Source organism: Squalius cephalus, assembly GCF_949319135.1.
Source record: "Squalius cephalus genome assembly, chromosome: 16".
Classification (NCBI taxonomy): domain Eukaryota; kingdom Metazoa; phylum Chordata; class Actinopteri; order Cypriniformes; family Leuciscidae; genus Squalius; species Squalius cephalus.
Genome location: NC_137137.1, coordinates 27,914,991 through 27,935,551, shown reverse-complemented (window position 1 = coordinate 27,935,551; position 20,561 = coordinate 27,914,991). Strand labels below are relative to the sequence as shown.

The window sequence follows — 20,561 nt, the reverse complement described above, 5'->3', positions numbered from 1 at the left end:
GTATTATTATCTCTGTGTTTCGAAAATCAGAGCCAGTTCTCTGTATTCCTCCAGAAATAAGACAAAGGTTCCCTGAGCACTTGCTGAGGTCCTCTGCTGGCTTTGCTGTTCACATGCTGCTGCTGTTACTGTAAATATATGAATCTGTAGCACCGATCATATCTTACTATATTAATTGTGATAATTAAGCATCAAGACAAAAATATTCCCATTTTTATTTATTTTTTCAACACTGTATTCAAAATCCAATGGACTGTTTGCACAACTTCTTCCGTGTTCTACATAGTACGAATCAGGCAGTTCCGGGAAAAGCATTCATATATTTTCTCACTAACGTGTGGGAAATCCAATGCTGGTCTTCTTATTAAGGGTTTTTTCCCACATAATTTATACCTGTTGACTTTCTATTTATGAATGACTTTGAAAAGCTGCAATAAAGAAATGGTGTGTGTGTGTGTGTGTGTGTGTGTGTGTGTGTGTGTCTGTGTGTGTGTGTGTGTGTGTGTGTGAGTGTGCACATGTGTGTTGCTGCTCTTATTCCAGCCTTTTAAAATCACACAACACAATAAAACATTTGAAAGAATGTGCTACTTGTGTTAAAGATATTTCACAAAACTGTAAAATTTGTTTTGGTCTTAACCCCTTCTGACCTGTTTTTTTTTTTTTTTTTTTTTTTTTTTTTAAACATCAAGTTCCACTGAATTTGTAATGTAACAAATGCTGTGTACACAATAATGTTCAGAATATCTCTTCTCCTGTTTCCTTTGTACACTCATTTTAAGTGCCATTTAGGGAACTAGGTGACTACAACACCTTGAAAACACACATAACACTAACGTAATCTTGGTTTCCTGATATAGCAGGAACAGGCATTGCGTCAGTTTCTGATGCTTATGGGGAAACTCCATTTTCTCAAATTACTTAAGCCTGATTGGTTCACGTACAGCAAAACGCTGTACTACCAGCGCAGAACGGAAGCCGTCCTGTGAGGCCATAGCCCAGGGCCGTAGCCTGAGGCTGTAGCCCTGGGGAACGCCTAAGAGAGGCTACTAGAGATTAAGGACTTAGAATTTCCAGAAATGGCAGACTCGGCTTCAGAGACCGGAGATTGAAGGTATGATCACCCTATAAGACCACTTGAGGGCAGGGGCCGATCTAGGCTGACAAAACCCGTGCCTGGGATGTCCAGGTTGTAGAACCTGATAAAGGTGCATGGCGAGGACCAGCCGGCCGCCGCACAGATGTCAGCCATGTATATCCCTTGGCTTGGCTAGAGTGCTCAATGTACACCCTAAAGGCCCTCACTGGGCAGAGTGGGTGTGCTGTCTGCTCTTTCTCAACAGAAGGGAGAGCAGAAAGTGAGATAACTTGTGCCCTAAAGGGCGTGGAGAGCACATTTAAGCACATAGCCACGCCTAGGTTTAAGGACAACCTTGCTGTCGTTTGGCCCAAACTCGAGGAAGGAAGTCTCCGCTTGGGAGGGGAGGTCACTTCTCAGCGGGATTGGCCAGGGTGCTGCAGATAGCAGCTGGACCATTCCTGGAAACCATGGTTGGTTCTTTCAGAGTGGTGCTACAAGCAGGACTGAACATCTGTCCTCCCTGATTCACCTGAGGACCTGAGGGAGCAGTGCTACCAGAGGGAAGGCATAAAATCACAGAGGGGGCCACTTGTGAACCACTGCGTTCCTTTTCTTCGAAAAAAATACTGGGCAGTGTGTGTTCTCTCTCGATGCGAAGAGATCCACTTCTGCCTGGCCAAAAAAGCTCCAAATCATGCAGACTGTTTGGGGGTGGAGTCTCCGTTCCCCTGGGGGCCGCACATGTAAAGCTTATACTGAGCGGAGATTGTCCTGTGCCCACAGGAGGAGGCGGTGTGCCAGTCTATTCAGTAGACTGCAATTGAGACCGCCATGGTAATTTATACAGGCTTCCACTGTCATGTTGTCTGATTGGACTCGAACATGGTGCCCCTTGAGCGCCTGCTGGAACGCTGTGACATGAGGCCCAGTAGTTTCTGAATTTCTTCAAGGGTAGGTTGCTCCTCGATCTGAACGGTGTTGCTAACTGCTGAATTTTCAGGGAGCGATCCGGCAAAATCCATGCCCGCATTGTGGACGAGTCGAGGACTGCCACCAAGAATGCAATTTGTTGGCTGGGGGACAGCGAGCTCTTACTTGAGTTGATTTTGAACCTCAGGCTTTCTAGATAGCTGAGAAGCAGAGATCTTTGCGCACACAGTTCGTCCTTAGATTGGGCTAAGATCAGCCAATCGTTGAGGTAATTCAGGACGCGATCTCCCCTCTGTCACAGATGGACACTTTGGTGGTGGTCCGGCCTCGGTGGGACTTAGCCTTCTCTTCCTTGAGTCTGAAGCATCAGGACTGCTTGGGCAGCTCAGGGTTCAGCTCTAGCCTAGGGCGGGGTCCCTGGTGCTTAGGAAATGAGTAGTGCTTTGCTGGGTGGAAGCGCTGCTTCACACCCGCCTTTTGCAGGGGCTGAGCGGGCTTGGTCACCGGCTTGCTGAGTTGGCGTCGATCTGGGGTGACAAGCAGCAGCTGAGGAGCCTGCTGTCTTTGGCAGAAAATTACCCATTGCCTGTGATGTTTTCTGAGTTGCTGTGAAGCACTCTTGAAACCATCCACTGCAGGACCAAATGAGCCCGAGGGAGAGACCAGGGAGTCGAGGAAGACTGTCTTGTCAGTGTTCTTGATCTCCGTCAAGTTAAGGTGGCGCTGAAGGACCACCAGATTGGCCATATCAAGCCCCATTGCGTGGGCTGTGGATTTAGTGGTGTGTAGGGCAAGGTTGGTTGCGCTGCTCAGCTCTTTGAAGGCCGCTGGGTCTGGGCTGTTCTCATCCATGTCATGGAGGAGCTTAGCCTGACACACTTGGAGGACAGCCATTGTGTGGAGGTTGGACGGTTGGAAGGCTTTGATCCTCTAGCCGAGGGCCATGGGCGGACACAGATGTGCGGTGATGGCATCCTCTAGCGGAGGAAGCTTTGTGTAGCCCTTTTCCTCTGCGCTGTCAACTATGGTGACCTGAAGAGGAGAAAGATGAATGCACGCTGAGTAGGGGGTGCGCCACGACTTTGTGCGTTCTTCATGAACTTGTGGGATGAACGGGGCTGGTTGCTGGCAGGGGCCTGTTGGCGGTGCCCCGGCTGCAGGAACCATTCATATAAGTGACTGCGGGTGGGCTCTTCCGTAGCTGATCAGTCCAAGCCTTACTCACTCACTGCCTGGGAAAGAACAGGGATGAGCTGCCTAGGCCTCGCTGAGTCCGTCTCTTTAAGCTGCGGTTGGAGTTATCAAGGCACGCGGGCGCTGAGCCAGCGTGATCTCGCTGCAGCCCTGTTGCTCCACACCGCGGCTCTGCCGTTTCTTCCGTCTTGGCTCGAGAGGGGAAGAGAACAGCAGAGTGTGCAAGGCAGGATCACTTCCTTTTTTCTAGGAAGCGATCTGCCAGCGCAGCTGTGAGACTCATGCTCTCGCAGTGCGAGCAGCTGGTCTTTGTGAGTGCAGCCTCTGCATGGGTGCGGCCCAGACAGCTGATGCTCTCAGAGTTCTCGTCCGAGGGATGTAGGCCAGCCCTGCATGAGCCACATTCGTGGTACAACATTTTGCAACAAACGCGCTTGCTCTTTTAGAAATTAAATATGCTCTTTTTAATTGGCTTGTGCCGTGAAATTTGTTCTTTTCGCAGCTTGCACTGTGAAAGTTGTTGCTGGAAAAGCTGCAGAAGAGAAGCTGTTGGTACACTGCAGGAGGCTGTTCTCGATGGCGAGTAGAAAGGGTTCTTCGTCTTCAGAGTCAGCGAGGAGATGTGTCTTTGCGCTGAAGGAGGGAAATCTGACTAAATGGCCTTTTTTGCGCAACTTAAATAGGCAGTCAGCTCTGCCCTTTCTGGCGGGCTGAAAAGCCATTTGTCTGTGTAAAGCACAGACCTGATTTTCTGAGGTATTCGGAGAAAACTGAGTTTCCCCATAAGAGTCAGAAACTGACGCAATGCGAGTGAACTATATTGAAAGGGTACTAGTGAGCTGCAATATTTGAAAACAGAAGTAACAAAGCTCAGTGCAAGTTGTCCATTGGCACACATTTTTGAAGTGTGAATGGGTATGACGCTTATGTGCATTATGTAAACTGGATTGTGATTTCTTATACCCAGCATAGTTTTGTTCTGTGAGGTCCATTACCAATATAAACAAATTAGAATGGTATTGTTTATTTACTGTATGTCTTGGTTTAACCACAATGACAACTAGGATACTGAAGGATACTAAAATTGGAACCACATTGTATTTGTTTGTTTGTTTACTTTCAGGGACAGAGCTGGCTGATAATCTGTCTACTTCTCCTCGCCTCATCAAAACTCATTTGCCTGTTCAGCTTGTGCCCAAGTCCTTCTGGGAGCAGAACTCAAGGGTAAAGTATATGGGCTCCTTTCACTCTGTGATGTGATGTAGGTGACAACATGTAATCAATCTATCATAGTATAATGTGAATCTCATACTACCAAACTTAAGTGCACAACTTAGAAACATGATTTAAATGAAAGAATATTCATAGATGGGTGAAAAATAAAAGGAAAATACAGGAGATCTGGTGGATTTATACATTTTGCTGGCATGGTTTGGACCCACTTGTCCCCTTCAAATCAATAAAGTATTGTTGAGTAATCACGTTTATCCTATGATGAAACTTTTTTTATCCTGGTGTAAGTGGTCTTTTCCAGGATGAAAATGAGGTAACACAAGATAACACGAGGGTTCACTGAATCTTTTTATGAGAATGAAAAATATGTGAATCATGTGGTATGGCATATCATCTCAAACAGTCCCAAGATCTAAATTCAGCTGAACACCTATGGGATATTTTAGACTGATGTTAGGACAGCACCATCACCACCATCAAAATTAGGAAACATCTTTTGGAAAAATGATATTCCATCCCTCCAACTGAGTTCCAGGGACTTGCAGAATCAGTGCCAAGATGAAGCTGTTCTGGCAGCACGTGGTGGGCCAAACACATTAAATCTCAATCTTCTCTAATATGAGTGACCTAAGTTTCATCTGTGTTTGATAACACTGCAGCGTGTTTTGTCAAGTGAAGTGAACTTGAACAGATGTGTACTCAGTTAATAGAGAGCAGTGAACCCAGCATAGGGACCCATGGATTGAATGCATGGATTGAAAGCTAAATTCCCTCTATTTAAGACAGCATTAGTTGTGTAATTTAGTGAATGTAATGCAAATCTTGTTTCTTGTCATAATTTTTGTCCACTCATTCCAGATTGTGTATGTAGCTCGGAATGCAAAAGACAATGCAGTTTCCTATTTTCATTTTGATCGAATGAATATGGGAGAACCTGAACCAGGAGACTGGAACACCTTCTTACAGAAATTTATGGAAGGAAAGAGTAAGTAAAATATTTTGTACAGTAATGAAATTAAATCATATTAGTCAATTACAATGGTAATAACTAAAGAACCACTTTAGTGTCAGGAAATTATATTAAATTATTATATATTATTATAGTAAAATATGTTTTTATAACTACAAAAACATTTGGAGAGTAAAAAGGAAAAATGTATCTACATGACCTACATGAATCAAGAATTTTAAAACTGAGGAATTGTTCTAATATTCCCTAGATGTGTTTGGTCCTTGGTTCGACCATGTCAGTGGATGGTGGGAGAAAAAACAGACATATTCTAACTTACTCTACTTGTTCTATGAAGATTTGGTGGAAGTAAGTTCAGTTCATAATGTGACATTTTTATGAAGCATAAAATCAACATGAAAGTTAAATGTGTTTTTCCATGTCTTACTCAGGACACTGGACGTGAGGTGGAACATTTGTGTTCCTTCTTGGGTTTGTCCACTTCAGTTGAAGAGAGGGAGAAAATAACAAAAGGGGTTCAGTTTGATGCCATGAAACAGAACAAAATGACTAACTATTCCACTCTCCCAGTCATGGACTTCAAGATCTCACCCTTCATGCGGAAAGGTTAATAAACCACTGATCTAATTTAGACGTCTTAATTATGTCCTATTATTTGCTTTAATCTTGTCTTTGTTTGTGTTACAAAGGTAAAGTTGGAGACTGGAAAGGTCACTTCACTGTGGCACAAAATGAACAGTTTGATGAAGTCTACAAACAGAAGATGAAGAATACCACTGTCAAGTTCCGCACTGAGATTTAATACTTGAGTTCTGGACCTTGCACCAGAATGATCACTAAATAAATTGTCAGAATATTTTTTATAATAATAATTTTTCTAATTATAAGATACAGTATGTTTCCCTATCCCAAATGAAATGTGCAACAAAGATAATTATACTGTAAATGCACCATTCATTGGCTGATTTCTTCAAAAAGTGGTAATGTTTGTATTCCTCGTGAAAGAACACATTTATGAGAACATCTTTTTTAGTTCTGTTTTATCTTTTTAAATAATACTTTTATCAATATGTTAATATGAATTTAGATTAAATTTGTCAAGCACAAATGCAGTGCTTATTTAAATGATTAAAGTTTGTGAAAGTCATGTGGAAAGTAAGATAACTCGGTGGGTAAACTGACCCTTCAATTAAAAGGCTTTTAAATAGTACAGTATGTTGGTGTTAACACTTTCTGTTTTATTCAAAAGCAAACTTGACCACAAAAATACATAGAGACATGGATATAGATACGTGGGACTACCACATTCTGGCATAATTAGCTGGGACTGCACAGCATTACTCCACCCTCATAAATCATCTCTTTAAATGCTGAAAGTGTGCTTGACAGTATACCATGGGTGGGGTTTGGCCTGGTTAAAATGCTCTTATTTGAGCATCATTTGATCAATAAAATTACAGCAGGTGTCAGTACCTGTCATGATTCCTGTATTGTGTTCCCCTTGTCTTGTGTAGATTTTTGTTATTTCTTGTCCTGTGCCATGGCTTGTAGTCCTTTGTAGATTTTCTTGTTTATTAGTTTCCCCAGGTGTTTCTAATTAGCCCCGCCCCCTTGTTATCTTGTTTAGCTTGTTTGCCTGTGTACTTAAACCTCTGTGCTTCAGTTGTTGTTTGTCGGTCGTTGTAGCTGTTTCCATGTTCCTGTCCTAAGTTCTGTGTTCTGTTGTCTGCCTGGATTACCTGTTTGTTTTATTAAAAGTAATGCTTGCATATGGATTCTCTCTCCGTTTCATTCCTGCCTCATCATAACAGAACACAGAACTTAGGACAGGAACATGGAAACAGCTATAACGACCGACAAACAACAACTGAAGCAGAGAGGTTTAAATACACAGACAAACAAGCTAAACAAGATAAGGGGGCGGGGCTAATTAGAAACACCTGGGGAGACTAATAAACAAGAAAATCTACAAAGGACTACAAAACATGGCACAGGACAGGAAATAACAAAAATCTACACAAGACAGGAATCATGACAGTACCATGCAAACAGTTCATTCAGACTTTTTTAAAGCTGAAATGAAAGATAATAATTTCATTAAAAAATATGTCACAGCACAATATAAGCACATATAGTGCCTGGTTAATATGTGATGCAGTTTATTTTCTACTATGGCACTGATTTATCTTTTTAAAGAAGGAAAAACTATACAAATGTTAATATGCATTTGTCTATGCATCTGTCATTGACTGACAAAAGTGTATTTTTTGTGATCAGTTAATATTTTTGCAATAGGAAAGATTGTCATTCACAGTAAATGCATTGCATGTAACCACAATACACCATTATTTACAAACAAAAATATAATCTGTTTTAGATATACTCACAACTTTCTATCATTTATTGCTCAGACATGAGTTCTACTGTATTGTATAAAGTAATGATGAGTTGAGCATCCAACTGTGTTGAAATTTGGCTAAACTGTTGAATACACCAACAAAGTTTTGGTCTGCTATTCTGTCAGTTGCCAAGTCATTTATATAACAATGATTTTACTACACATAACTCCAGTTGTGGGAATAGTTTGGTATGCTGTATTGCGGGAATAAACTGGAAGTACAAAGCATGGGCAAGAAAGTCAACATGTTCTGGCACATACAGTATACATTCTGTTTAAATGCAGTGCAAAGAAGGAAGAAAAAAAAAATACTATCCAGACTCAGGTCTTCACAATACTTAGTAGCACTTAGGTTGGTCTATGGGACAAGGCACTGCAACAGCATAAACATTAACATACACACTACTGCACAAGTATAGCCACAATACCTAAATATTACAAGTAATGACAGGAGACTAGTAACTATTTGTGAAGTCCTTTACATGGAGACACCCCACCAACAGAAAGTACACAAATAACACATTTTTAGAAGTTAATTAGCCTATAATGGTGGTCCTACCACTAAAAAGACAATGATGATAACTTTCCAGACCAAATGAAAACACATTTTATACAAAAACATATATAATAGTGAAAACAAAATACACACTTCTGGAATGCCTTGCCTCATAGACTTCTATTGTATGTACATAACTGTAAACAAGACTTTAGAAGAAAAAAATTAGAAGTAAATATTTTCAGTGTTGATTGCACGTATTCACATTTGACTTAAGTCAGGATTAAATATGTAATCTCTGATTTTTGGAGAATGCGAATGCATTTTAACCTGGAGTTGTGGTGTGCCACACCATGTTCAAAGGTCAATAATGTCACTGCCAACACTGGCTGAGTCATCACTTCGCTTCACTTTCAAATATCTATGACCCCCTCTACTATTTGATTGTGAACTTTCAAGGTCAGGGGTTAGAAAAAGCCTTGTGTTTTCTGTACTGGGCACAAGAGTATGGCTTGTGCTTGGGGAAGGGTGCAGTGAGACCGGGCAGGACAAAGAGGAAGGCACTGGTGCCTCAGAGACCCAACGGAAGCCCTGATGAGTCGGTGTAGGGGGAGCTGTGACCTGTCGGCTGGGCACAGCACTAGGAATGGAGCGATCCAGACCTGTGGAAGACTCTGTGAGCAAAGTGTGTTCATCACTGCTCGATGACAGTGTTATTTGGGGGTCACTATTCCGTCGCATCCACAGGTTTGGAAATGGAGGAGGTGATAGTGGTCGCAGTGGATAGAATAAACTTTCGCCCCCTAACAGATGCTCACGATGAAGTGCCTCATCAATACTGCGGCCAAGATCAATTGGGGTTGGAGGACGCAGGTCAAAATCGCAGAGTGAGAAGGCTGACTCCTTGTCCCTGTCCAGACTGCTACTTGAAGAGCACTGAGGTGGATGAGCATGTGGCTGCACCCTTAGCAATGAACCAGCAGAGCCCCCTGCAAAGCTTTTCAGATTGCTGTCTTTGAGTGGATCCTGATTTCGTATGAGGCTCTTGCTAATATCCGCCCCTGATCGCTCTTGCCCTGCCCAGTTATTGGGCAACTCTGCGGCCGCTGCACTACTACTGGACCCTCCAATTCCATTGCTTTCAGATTTCCTTTGTTGCCTTACCTTGAGGCTCTGCACAATCTTTGCCCAGCATGTATGTCTGCTGGTAGAGTTTGATGATTGAGAGGGTGAGGGCAAGCTTTCTGTGGCAGCCCCTTCCTGTCTTGGTGCTCCACATATGTGGCCTCCATTGGGTCTCCAGAAGACCCAGGAAGACACCAAAAGCAGGCAGAAAGCCCAGACAAGCTCCAACAGTCGTACCCAGAACTGACAGAACCACCATGCCCAACGGAAGCGCCTCCAGTCTCCTAGTAGTCCATATAGCCACATGCAGGAATAAATATGCAAAAGACAGCACAGTGCCCCAAGAAGAGCGCATACTGCCAGTACCCATGCTAAAACCCTCACTTTTTCTTCACCTATTCCCTTATTTCTTCCCCGAGCTGCATGTGTGTGGGAGAGGCGTGGCAGTGCAAAGAAAAGGTAGCCTAAACACAGTGTCAGGCCTGCAGTCAGCGTGAGGCCCTGTAGGACGATGGGAACAGCAGGCGAAAGTGCAGGGGAAAGTAAGTCTGCAGCAAGTAGGGGAGTGCATTGTAAAACAGCTAATACTCCTAAAAGAGGTGGGCGCTGAAGTGTTGGTGGTAGCCAAGTTACTCCTGCCTTTTTTAGTACCAATATCACTAATGAAGCCTGTGCCAAAATTAACAGTGGTAATGGCAGCGTATATAAAGCTATTACTACAGGAGGCGGCAGGAGGAACCGTGTCCCATATGGGTCAAGCAAAAAGTGGCCAGCTCTAACCACACCCACAACTAGCAAGAGGCTATTGGCAAGTATCAGTTCACCACAGTGGGGGCAATTCAAGCTGGGAGCTAACGCTAAGCCAAGAACAGAGCCAACAGTAAGCAAAAGGAAGAGGACAGCAGAACCAAATACATGCAACTCCCATGCAAATGACAGTGTGCGTTTTAAGTCTGCCCACACTAAAAAGCTGCCATTTGTTGCACCATATATATCAGCATTGTTTTGATCTTTGGAAAAAACACAGGGGCCCACAACAGTGCCACAAGGGTCCTTGGGTTGGGCATGGGTTGGAGAGGCAGGGTTTGACTTCAATGATGGAACTATTCCCTGTGAGACTGACTGGTCCATCTCTGTAACTCTTCTATCATTTTCAGAGAATACAAAATGGCCATGTCCAGTCGGGCGAGGGGAGGTTGTACTTGTACTTAGAAAAGGTGATATACCTGTGGAAATAAAAAGAGGTACAGGAAATATTATTGAGGTAACTGGCAAAACACAATAACAAACAACAGAAAAACATGTAACTACATAAAACACATTCACCAATATACAATCATTTTGCAATTTGTGCATTTAACAAACTGATCTCTAATTAACATGAATGCTCATAAAAATAAAACTGGAATACACTACATAACTTTTAAAATATGAATATGTTTTCATTTTCAAGTTCAAAAGTTATCAATAAAAATTTACATTCACTGCATTCTTGAGCTGGTAATATTCTTTTAAAGGGGTGGTTGAGTATGATTTCACTTTTCTTACTTTAGTTAGTGTGTAATGTTGCTGTTTGAGCATAAACAACATCTGCAAAGTTACAACGCTCAAAGTTCAAAGCAAAGGGAGATATTTGCTTTTAAAGAAATAAAAAGGACTACAACAAACGGCTGGTATGGACAACACGACATTCCTCACAGGTCAGTGACATCACCAATCCTAAAATTTACATAAACCCCGCCCCCAGGAACACACAGTCCATGTTGAGAAGAGGAAGAGTTGTTGTAGTCGAGCACATTTGTGAGTCAGCTCAAACTAGCATCTGCCTTTTCACATGCAATAGAAAGTCACTCTGTACATCTCACAACAATTCCTATACGAGCGATTTATAGATTATCATGACAGAATATGCTAATTAAAGATAGTTAACTCCACATCAGCAACATAAAATCGTCAACTAACCATTCAGAGACGTCCTGTTGCATTCTATGTGTTGTCACTTCTTGAGTCTCTCCATCTTTGTCTGACTCCGTTTAAACATAAAAGGCAGAACAGTTTGTGTAATTTTAGTGTGTGTTAGTTGGTGGGGTAATCGGAGCTGCTAGCACACACGAGCTCTTGAAAGCCCACCCTCTGTGTTGGGAGCAGCAGCTCATTTGCATTTAAAGGGCCAGACACAAAACGGTGCATTTTTGCTAAGCCTCAAAAAGTGACAACTTTAACATGCTATATAAAAATATCTGTGGGGTATTTTGAGCTAAAACTTCACACACATACACACTCTGGGGACATCAGAGATTTATTTTACATATTGTGAAAAGGGCATTATACCACCCCTTTAAAGATTAAAAAATTCTTGATGTTACATCATAGATTCTTTTTCACACTCACAGAAGGGAACAGACAGATGGTAAGGTGAAATGATTTATTCAAGTAAAAGCAGAGTGATGGGTGATGAAGACTTAGCTGGCGATGACTGAAGTGGAAACTGTGCAGGTGAAGGATGAACACGGTGACTGGAGATCTGGACCGGGATGACAGACAGGAGACAGACGGAAGACAGGACGATCTCAAGTGAGTGTTCAGGTAAGGAGTCTGACTGTTTACGTAGCAGTAACATTGACAAGACCAGACACTTATGTGAGGGTGATGCAGGTTGATATAGGCTGTGTTGATGGAGTGCAGGGAATCAGTATCTGGTGATGATCAGCAGCAGGTGTGGGGATGGCTGACTGAGTGCAGGTGGGGGGACCAGAAGGGATGCTGGGTACTGTAGTGCAGACAGGTTACAGAGTTGGTGACTGAGCTCAGAAGGGCGCAGTGGAGACGGAGAACCAAGGAGGAGCTGAAGGGAGTGAGGAGTCCAATGGAGCTGGGGGGATGAGGCAGAGCCAGAGGAGTGTAGTCCAGAGGTGAGGGTAGGTCGACAAACGACCATGGCGACAAGGGAGCCTGGTGGAGCTGGAGCACTGATGGGCCACGGAGGAGGCTAGGGAGGTAGAAGCCAAGGCTGAGTCAGTGGGCCGATGGGCCGATGTAGAATTCTGGCCTCGGTGGGTGGAGTGGAAACCCAGGGATCCCCTGGCCACGATGGCACTGAGAGCTGGTAGTCCCACAGCAAGCCCACCTCTCCAAAGGTTTTTTAGGGCGAGATGCGTGACTAACAGTGGGCAGTGGAGATGATGGCTGGAAGACGGGAGGAGGTTGGAGAGGGAGGTTGGGTGGGAGTTCAGGGTCCTGGAAGACAGGGACTGGAATCACTTCCGAACTCAGGGTGAAGATGGGAGTCGTTTCCGGACTTGGGGCGAAGGCTTGGGAATCGAGGCGTGGTGGCGGCCATCCTGACTGAAGGCTCAGGAGGCGTGGTGACAGCCATCTTGGAATTAGGCTCTGGAATTGCGGCGGCCATCTTGGGACCAGGCTCTGAAACGGCGGCGGCCATCTTGGGACCAGGCTCTGGAACAGCAGCAGCCATCTTGAGAGGCTCTGGAAGGGTGGTCTCGGCAGGATGAGACTCTGGAAGGGTGTAAGGCGATCCACATAACCGTAGAACATCTTCAATGTAACTCTTCAAGGAAACTGTTGTTGCAGCTGCAGGAACTTGCTGATACAGGTGATCGTCCAACCCACACCAAAAGATGGTCTTTAACGTGTCCTCGTTCCAGGGTACTTCATGCGCGTGATCAAGGAACTCTTCAACATAGTCCTCGATCAGCCAACCATCAGCCAAGCGGGTGAGAAGAAAGTTCACTGGGTTCACCGGGGTGAGGAGGATGCCCATCCTGTACTTCTTTGTGGTCTGGTCTTCTGTCACACTCACAGAAGGGAACAGGCAGATGGTAAGATGAAATTATTTATTCAAGTAAGAGCAGAGTGATGGAACAACAGCGGGAACCAGACGATGGCAAAAGGATGGTGACTTGATGATAGGGGATGAAGACTTAGCTGGCAATTACTGAAGTGGAAACTGTGCAGTAGTGATGGGTGATTCATGAACGATCCGTTCATTGCGTCTGTCATGTGACAAATGAACGAAAGATTCGGAAGGTAAAGTAAATATTTATGTTCCCTGTAAATTATTTTTGACTGCATTATAATGATTTCTTAAATTCAGACTATGATCAAGATTGCGAAGATGGACGTGTTCGGGGAATGTGGCTGTTAAAAGTATAACATTTAAAACGACTTAAATGAACGAAATGACTCATAAAAAGATTTGTTCATTTTGATGAATGAGATCAAACAAGAGAGTCAATTAAATGATCCGAACTTCCCATCACTACTGTGCAGGTGAAGGATGAACACGATGACTGGAGATCGGGATCGGGATGACAGACAGGAGACTTGACAGGACGATCTCAGATAAGGAGTCTTGACTGTTTAAGTAGCAGTAACATTGACAAGACCAGCCACTGATGTGAGGGTGATGCTGGTTGATATAGGCTGTGTTGATGAGGGAGTGCAAGTGCAGGGAATCAGTATCTGGTGATGATCAGCAGCAGGTGTGGTGATGGCTGACTGAGTGCAGGTGGGGACCAGAAGGGATGCTGGGAAGTGTAGTGCAGACTGAGCTGGTGACTGTGACATTCTTGAGATGAAAATATTAATTTCTGGGTTATGTGAAGTTGGAAGTAAAAACTAACTCTATTTGTTTTCTTAATGCATGTTACTGGCTTTAACGAGAATAATTCATACAGGCATACTTACTTACTAACATTTTCATATCAAGCCAAAAATCTTTAGTCAAAATGACTAAACATAACTTGCTCTGCCTATGATAAGACTATATCGTCTCCTTTGTCCTGTCCAGGGGTGTTTCCTCCGAGAAGGTAAGGGAAGCAGTGTCTCCTCAAAAAAAAAACTGGATGAGAAAATAATCAATATAACAAAAATAAAACAATGCAAATATTACAAAATATGACATTAAAAAGTGTAAAAGTCACTAGTTTTTGTAAAGTAACACTGTCCAGCAGCGACACCCACAAATAAAGTTACAGCGGGAGGCTTGCCTCCTCTCAGCCCATTGACTTTTAAAAGACCCCCCAAAGCGCAGAGAGTTTGATGGGGGGTAATTGAGAATGAATGGGAGGAAAGTCACGTGAGAGGAGGCAATGCCTCCATTGCGCTATAATTGGATATAATCGGTTATGATTGGTTAGTGTGATAAATCCCGCCTCATATTGTCATGCGCTTTCTCGAATCAGTTAGACTAGTTAAAAAGTAAGTTGTTTAAATTGATACTGTCTTTAGTTATTATTTTGGAATAATGTCCTTCGCGTTTTGTAACAAATCCTTCCCTCGCGGGTCAAAATGACCCGAAGCCAAGAAAGCTTCTTTTTTTTTTTTTTTTTCAGAAAGAGTTGATTTCAATTTGATAATATTTTTTTCTATTTTTTAATTTAAAAAATTGGTATATTTTTGTTATTTTTATTTTGTTTATTTTTTTTGTTATTATTTTATTTACCTTTAAATTACTAGATTTGATCAATAAATAATAAATAAATAGTAATTTAGTAATTTAAGCACATTCCTCACATTCTCTTCAAACTCACAATTCCATGCATAAACAGGGGTGCAGGAAGAGGTTTTAGGTTGAAAAAGGTCACCACTTTTGAATAAGAAACAATATCAAGACTATTAAACTCATCAAAACTCCACGAATCACAACAAACTTATCAGTGAGAACACTTGTTCAAACAGCGCACATGCTCAAACCTGACTGCGCATCACATTTTTGACTTTATTGATACTGCTTTTATACTGCGTGCAACGGACCGGTCAACGGGACATAAATTAAGCCTTTAAAGAAAAGGGTTATTGGGCTGTTTACAGTGTCATACACAATAAAAGAGCCTGCACAGCGACAGGAAATAGAAATGAACACAAAAAAACCTGCCAAGTGCTATACCTTACACAACACTGACAGTGGACCTGCGCTCAGGAGTTGTTTTTTGGGGGTTTTTTGAGCGGCTGCGGACAAATTCTTTCTACGCACACACAATATAACATATGGTGACCAGGAGGGGACATGTTCGGCTCACTTAGTTTTGTCGTGGCCACAACATATAAACTGGTGGGAATGTGATATTAAGTCATGGGAACGTCATAATATCTCGTGGGTACGAGATCGTATGTTGAGCGAACAACATCTCTCGACATTCTCGTGGCCACGACTTAATATATTGAGGGAACGGCATCCGTTTCTCGTGGCCACGGCATAAAGGTGCTCTAAGCGATGTCACGCGTTTTTTAGGCCAAAATATTTTTGATACACCCAACATCACTTAGAGCACCTTTAATATGTTGAGGGAACGACATCCGTTTCTAGTGGCTACCAGTTTTATAACATGTGGGAACTGAATTTTCACACGCGATATGGGCTCCTCCTTTTACCCCGGTCATAATTTACTTTGTTATTTGTTAATTTAAGTTTCTCATAATTTGTTTTTGTTTATTGCCTTAAACGAGACTTTATTTGTGACCTGAGTATTTCATTCAAGCCAGCAAATTTCCGACGAAAAAGCCTATTCAACTTAAGAATGCGCTTCAGGTGTCTTTCACTTACGTACACGTGTCTTAATCCCAGAGATGACATTCCTAATTCAAAGTAAAATGTTATTTCATCATTCATCTCCATCTCCGACTGCTGTATATGTACAGTATTGATCGGTGTGGTACCTTCAACATAACTCGTGGCCACGATAAATAGATGTCGTTCTCTCAAAATATGAAGTTGTGGCCACGAGAAAAATATATTGTTAATTACGTAACACTCTGCGTGTATGTTTTAAAAACATAATTTAACATATAAATAACACTTTTTAAATAGCCCACTTAAAGTTTTTATTACAAATAAATGACTTAATGCTAAAAATGAATAAATGTTAATGAACAAACATTTGCATTGCATTTACAATCCTGTGAAAACAGAAGGTGCTGCAGCACCCCCACTTCCCACACCCCTGTGCATAAACCTTTTAATTCAGCTCAAAATATTTTACATTGGGTGTCTTTGCCGATATAACATGATATTTCATGACTCTAGCCACTAGATGCCTTATAGCTCTATTTGGAGCAAATGAGCTGTTCCGCTGGGTCCTAAAGTCAGTTTAATTCAGTATGCATTAAGATAAATAAATAAATAAATAAATAAATAAATAAAAATTGGTAAAGTTTTAGCATTTTTAGTTTGAATTTTGAGCATTTTTAGGTTTTTCTATGTGTACTGAAGCATGCCTCGCATTCCATTCATTCCTATGGGGGTCAAAGTGACCCGCGAGGGAAGGATTTGTTACTTTTTTTGTGTGTGTATTCGTGGTTCAAGTGTGACGGATGAGGATGAGGGTTAAATTTATACATGGTTTTAATAAATAGAACATTACTTACATCAAAATGTATTTGGTCTCTCCTTTTGAAATGTTTTTTCAACCAGGAAAATTAACTGTAACAGGGATATACGTTTACATAAAATATTAAATAAAATAAATAAATTAAAAAAAATGTAAAAATTATATATATATATATATATATATATTTTTTTTTTTTTTTTTTTTTTTTTTTTTTCACACACAGACAACACCATTGCTCTCTGCTCTCTGCTCAATGTTCCGCTCCGTGTTTGCGCTGCACGCTTGCTCTGCTCTGTCCCTCACAGCCCAAACGCTCCACTCATGTACCGATCACGCTTACTGGAAAAGCAAAGTCCGCTCAAATAATGTGCTGACATGAAATTTCTCTGTAGTAGACTTCTGTTTGCAATAGCCCTACTGTGCTGTAACACTTTCTCTTCTATTCTTTATCTATCATCTTTATAAATTTATTTTTTTTAAAACTGGTACTGCGTTAGATTCAACTGGAAAGGGTCATAACACTTGCATATTGTTGTCCTATTGTTAGTTTAACTGCTTCTGTTGTTCTCATTTGTAAGTCGCTTTGGATAAAAGCATCTGCTAAATGAATAAATGTTAATGTAACATGGTATAGTTGTGCTGGGCAACGCTGGTAAAATGACGTTACCCTCTTGATCACTAATCAGCTCCCTGCTATCTGCTCACATGCTCTGATAATAATAGTTTATACTTTAGGCAATAGACTATACTTTAATTTGATAATAAAAAAAAAAATCTGTTAAATCTGAGTCTGTTGCATAGAACTGAATGAAGAATAACATATTGATATACAGTATATTGATATTTAAAGGTCCCATATTGTCAAAAATGAAATGATAGCAGAGGTCTAGGGGCATATTATTAGTGACTGTATGTATGATTATTCAGAAAAAGGGGAGTAGCCATTCAATATGTCCCGTCTTAGCTTCCTGTTGTCCACTTTCAGTGGGCCTTTAACATTTGTCTCAATCTCACAAGTGGCCACACCCACACTAAAAACACCAATGTTCCAAAAGACCAGGAAATTAACCCCAGGTTTTTTTTTTTTTTTTTTTCATCCTTCAGACAAATGATTCATACCTTTAGTGTTCTTTATATCGGTCACTGTTCTTTTAGTTCCTGGTTCCTTTAACTGGTCATTGGGTATTTTTGAAGATCTTGTTGACTGTGAAGTGCTTTTTGGTTGTGAATCGTTGGAACTAACGATGTCCACTCCTGGTGATGGTGCCTCTAATTGTAGACTGGTTTTGCTTGTGCTAAGAGGGGTGGTTTCAATATATGATCGTAAAGTGGTAACCTGTATTTTTGGCTGAATTTTAGCTGGAGTGGTTATCCCCAAACTACCTGATAAACAAAAGAAAACATCAAACAGTTTTTCCTCTAGTTTTTGTTAAAGCATTAATATAAATACAATGAATTTAAATGTAGTATATATACTACAGAGAGAGAGAGAGAGAGAGAGAGAGAGAGAGAGAGAGAGAGAGAGAGAGAGAGAGAGAGATACAGGGCTTGACATTAACTTTTTTGCTCACCAGCCACTGTGGCTAGTGGTTCTCCAAAGTTACTAGCCACTCAGCATTTTCACTGGCCACAATTATGACATCGATACCATGGGAAAAAACTGCCATATAGATATTTTTAATATTATCTCATATATTAGGTTGCTGTCACTTTAAGACCGGACACACGGATTCATTATACTGTTACACATGCGTTTTCTTTCTTAACTTTACGTTCACTTCAGACATAGCTGATAGTGTTTAGGTGAATGCTCACCAAGACTGGAAATTTTACATTATTTATTAGAAAAATTATTTGAAGACTACAAATGAAAAATATATATTTAACTTGTAAAATTCTAGTGGCTAGTAGGAGTGACTGCGTTACATGCCACTGCTGAAATCCACCCGCATTTGGCGGGTGCTAATGTCAAGCCCTGTATATATATATATATATATATATATATATGTGTGTGTGTGTGTGTGTATGTGTGTGTGTGTGTGTGTGTGTATTTAACTTACTTTTGAAATATACTCTAACTATAACTATAATTACTAACTATAATTAACTATTTCACTATGAATGTTGCTATAGAAACAAGTAACTAAGTAAAAGAACATTGTAATTACGGTTATTTAGGTGAACATAGCATTACTTCATCTGTACTATACCTATTGCCAGTCGAGTCCTGTTGCCGTCCAATTGACTCATCCCTTTGGAAGTGGATACAGGCTTTTCATTAGGTGGTGCAGTTGCAGAAGGGCTTGTCTGGAGTGAAGGGTTGATTGTTGGATTTGTATGTACTGTGGCCAAACTAGCCAGCACACTATGAGCTGTCTGAACTTGTGGTCTGTTCTGGGCATGCTCTCCACCAAGATATGTTATGGCCTCAGTTGACACCCTAACAAAGCCATTTTCTTCAGGTATTACCACATCACCTGACCCAACGGATGACAAGTCTTTGTCTTTAAATTCAGTAAATATGTCATCTGTCATTGACTCTGTCTCATCAACAGTCTCTTCTTCTTTTCCAGCGGCATCTGGTGGTAGTATGACATTTTGAGTAGAACCTCTTTTCACTCGGTCTTTGTGTGATACTACAAATTTAACCCTTGACCCAGTTATCTCAGTATGTGACGTTTTTGCTGAAAATATGTTCTCAGTATTTCTGCTTTCAGTCCATTCATTTGAATGTCCAATTGATTTCATGAAACTTTTTCCATAGAAGCCACGAAGAAATGGTCTGACAACTTCTAATGCAGCATTGGCAGTCAGTCTATGATCAGTTTTTTTGACAAGTACATAAGTCTGTTTTTTTGAAGAATAGGAAAACAAGCTATGATTTGAATGAGTGGTCAGAGGAGAAAGAGAGTTTTCATGGACATGACTTATGATTGGATGAATTAGAGGCAGTAGAAGAAAGAGTTGGAGTGGAGGCACCATATTGACAATCTGCCCTACAGTGAAACTGCCTATGGGTGTGAAATATGCTCACCGTTTCTTCTCATTTCTTCTCCTGCAGAGAGAAACAAATACATTAAAATTAAACTCACAAACAGTGTTGAATACAAGCCATTCTCATTGGCGACTGATAGAGCATTTGAGAGATAAATGCCTATTGAATGAGAAAAATGTATAGACCAGCCATTCTCAAACTGTGGTCCGCGGACCACTAGTGGTCCGTGAGGGTACTGCAGGTGGTCCGTGGAAAGGCAAAATAAAATATAAAATATTTTTTTTTTTTACCTTCATTTTACCAGGAAATTCCCATTTAAAAAAAGAAAAGTAAAAAGAATATGTAGGCCTATATTGATATAACATTTTAATTAAATTGTCAAGTTATTGTGTGATTACTAAAATAGCCTAGTGGTGTTCGGCCGTGAGTCGTGACATTCAAGTTCAGTGCCGTTAGAACCACAACATTGGTTCGGTGGATAGCAACAGGTTCTCTGAAGAGAAAAGGGCAGAGGCAAATATGTTCTCATTATCACATCACACGCATAGCCTTTAATGGTGCGTTCACAACGGACGAAATTTCGCTTCAAACTTTTGTTTTTACGCGCGTCAATTTAGCTCTTGATGCGCGAATTGATACAAAGTGGTCAAGCGTATCACTAGACGCGGCAGGCGCGAATTTGACATAATGATCCCTTTTTGAATTTGACGCGCTATTCGCGTCTGGTGTGTGAACGCAGTCGCACAGTTAGGCATAGGCAGTTTATATGAAACGAAATGTTTATAAATGG

At 41.4% G+C, this 20,561-nt stretch overlaps 2 protein-coding genes across 5 annotated transcripts in view; one reads left to right on the top strand and one right to left on the bottom strand.

Annotated features, from left to right (window-relative positions):
• LOC307174054 (cytosolic sulfotransferase 3) overlaps positions 1 to 7,916 on the top strand; it is a 39,004-nt gene extending 31,088 nt beyond the window's left edge. For both annotated transcript variants that reach the window (XM_079897713.1, XM_079897714.1), the window contains 5 exons: positions 4,329 to 4,429; positions 5,297 to 5,423; positions 5,659 to 5,756; positions 5,840 to 6,014; positions 6,098 to 7,916. In XM_079897713.1, the coding sequence (XP_079753839.1) occupies positions 4,329 to 4,429; positions 5,297 to 5,423; positions 5,659 to 5,756; positions 5,840 to 6,014; positions 6,098 to 6,210 (614 nt within the window). In that variant the 3' untranslated portion in view covers positions 6,211 to 7,916. The remainder of the gene's footprint in view (positions 1 to 4,328; positions 4,430 to 5,296; positions 5,424 to 5,658; positions 5,757 to 5,839; positions 6,015 to 6,097) is intronic.
• A 120-nt stretch (positions 7,917 to 8,036) lies between these two features.
• The window catches only part of LOC307174051 (proline-rich transmembrane protein 3), a 50,351-nt gene continuing 37,826 nt past the window's right edge, over positions 8,037 to 20,561 (bottom strand). The window contains exons 2-5 of one of the 3 annotated variants that reach the window (XM_079897709.1): positions 19,811 to 19,831; positions 18,987 to 19,355; positions 17,896 to 18,159; positions 8,037 to 10,653 (exon numbers count right to left, since the gene is read on the bottom strand). In XM_079897709.1, coding sequence (XP_079753835.1) covers positions 8,660 to 10,653; positions 17,896 to 18,159; positions 18,987 to 19,355; positions 19,811 to 19,831 — 2,648 coding nt within the window. In that variant the 3' untranslated portion in view covers positions 8,037 to 8,659. Of the gene's footprint in view, positions 10,654 to 17,895; positions 18,160 to 18,986; positions 19,832 to 20,561 lie in introns of all 3 variants that reach the window. The other 2 variants (XM_079897710.1, XM_079897708.1) reach the window with 2 other exon arrangements.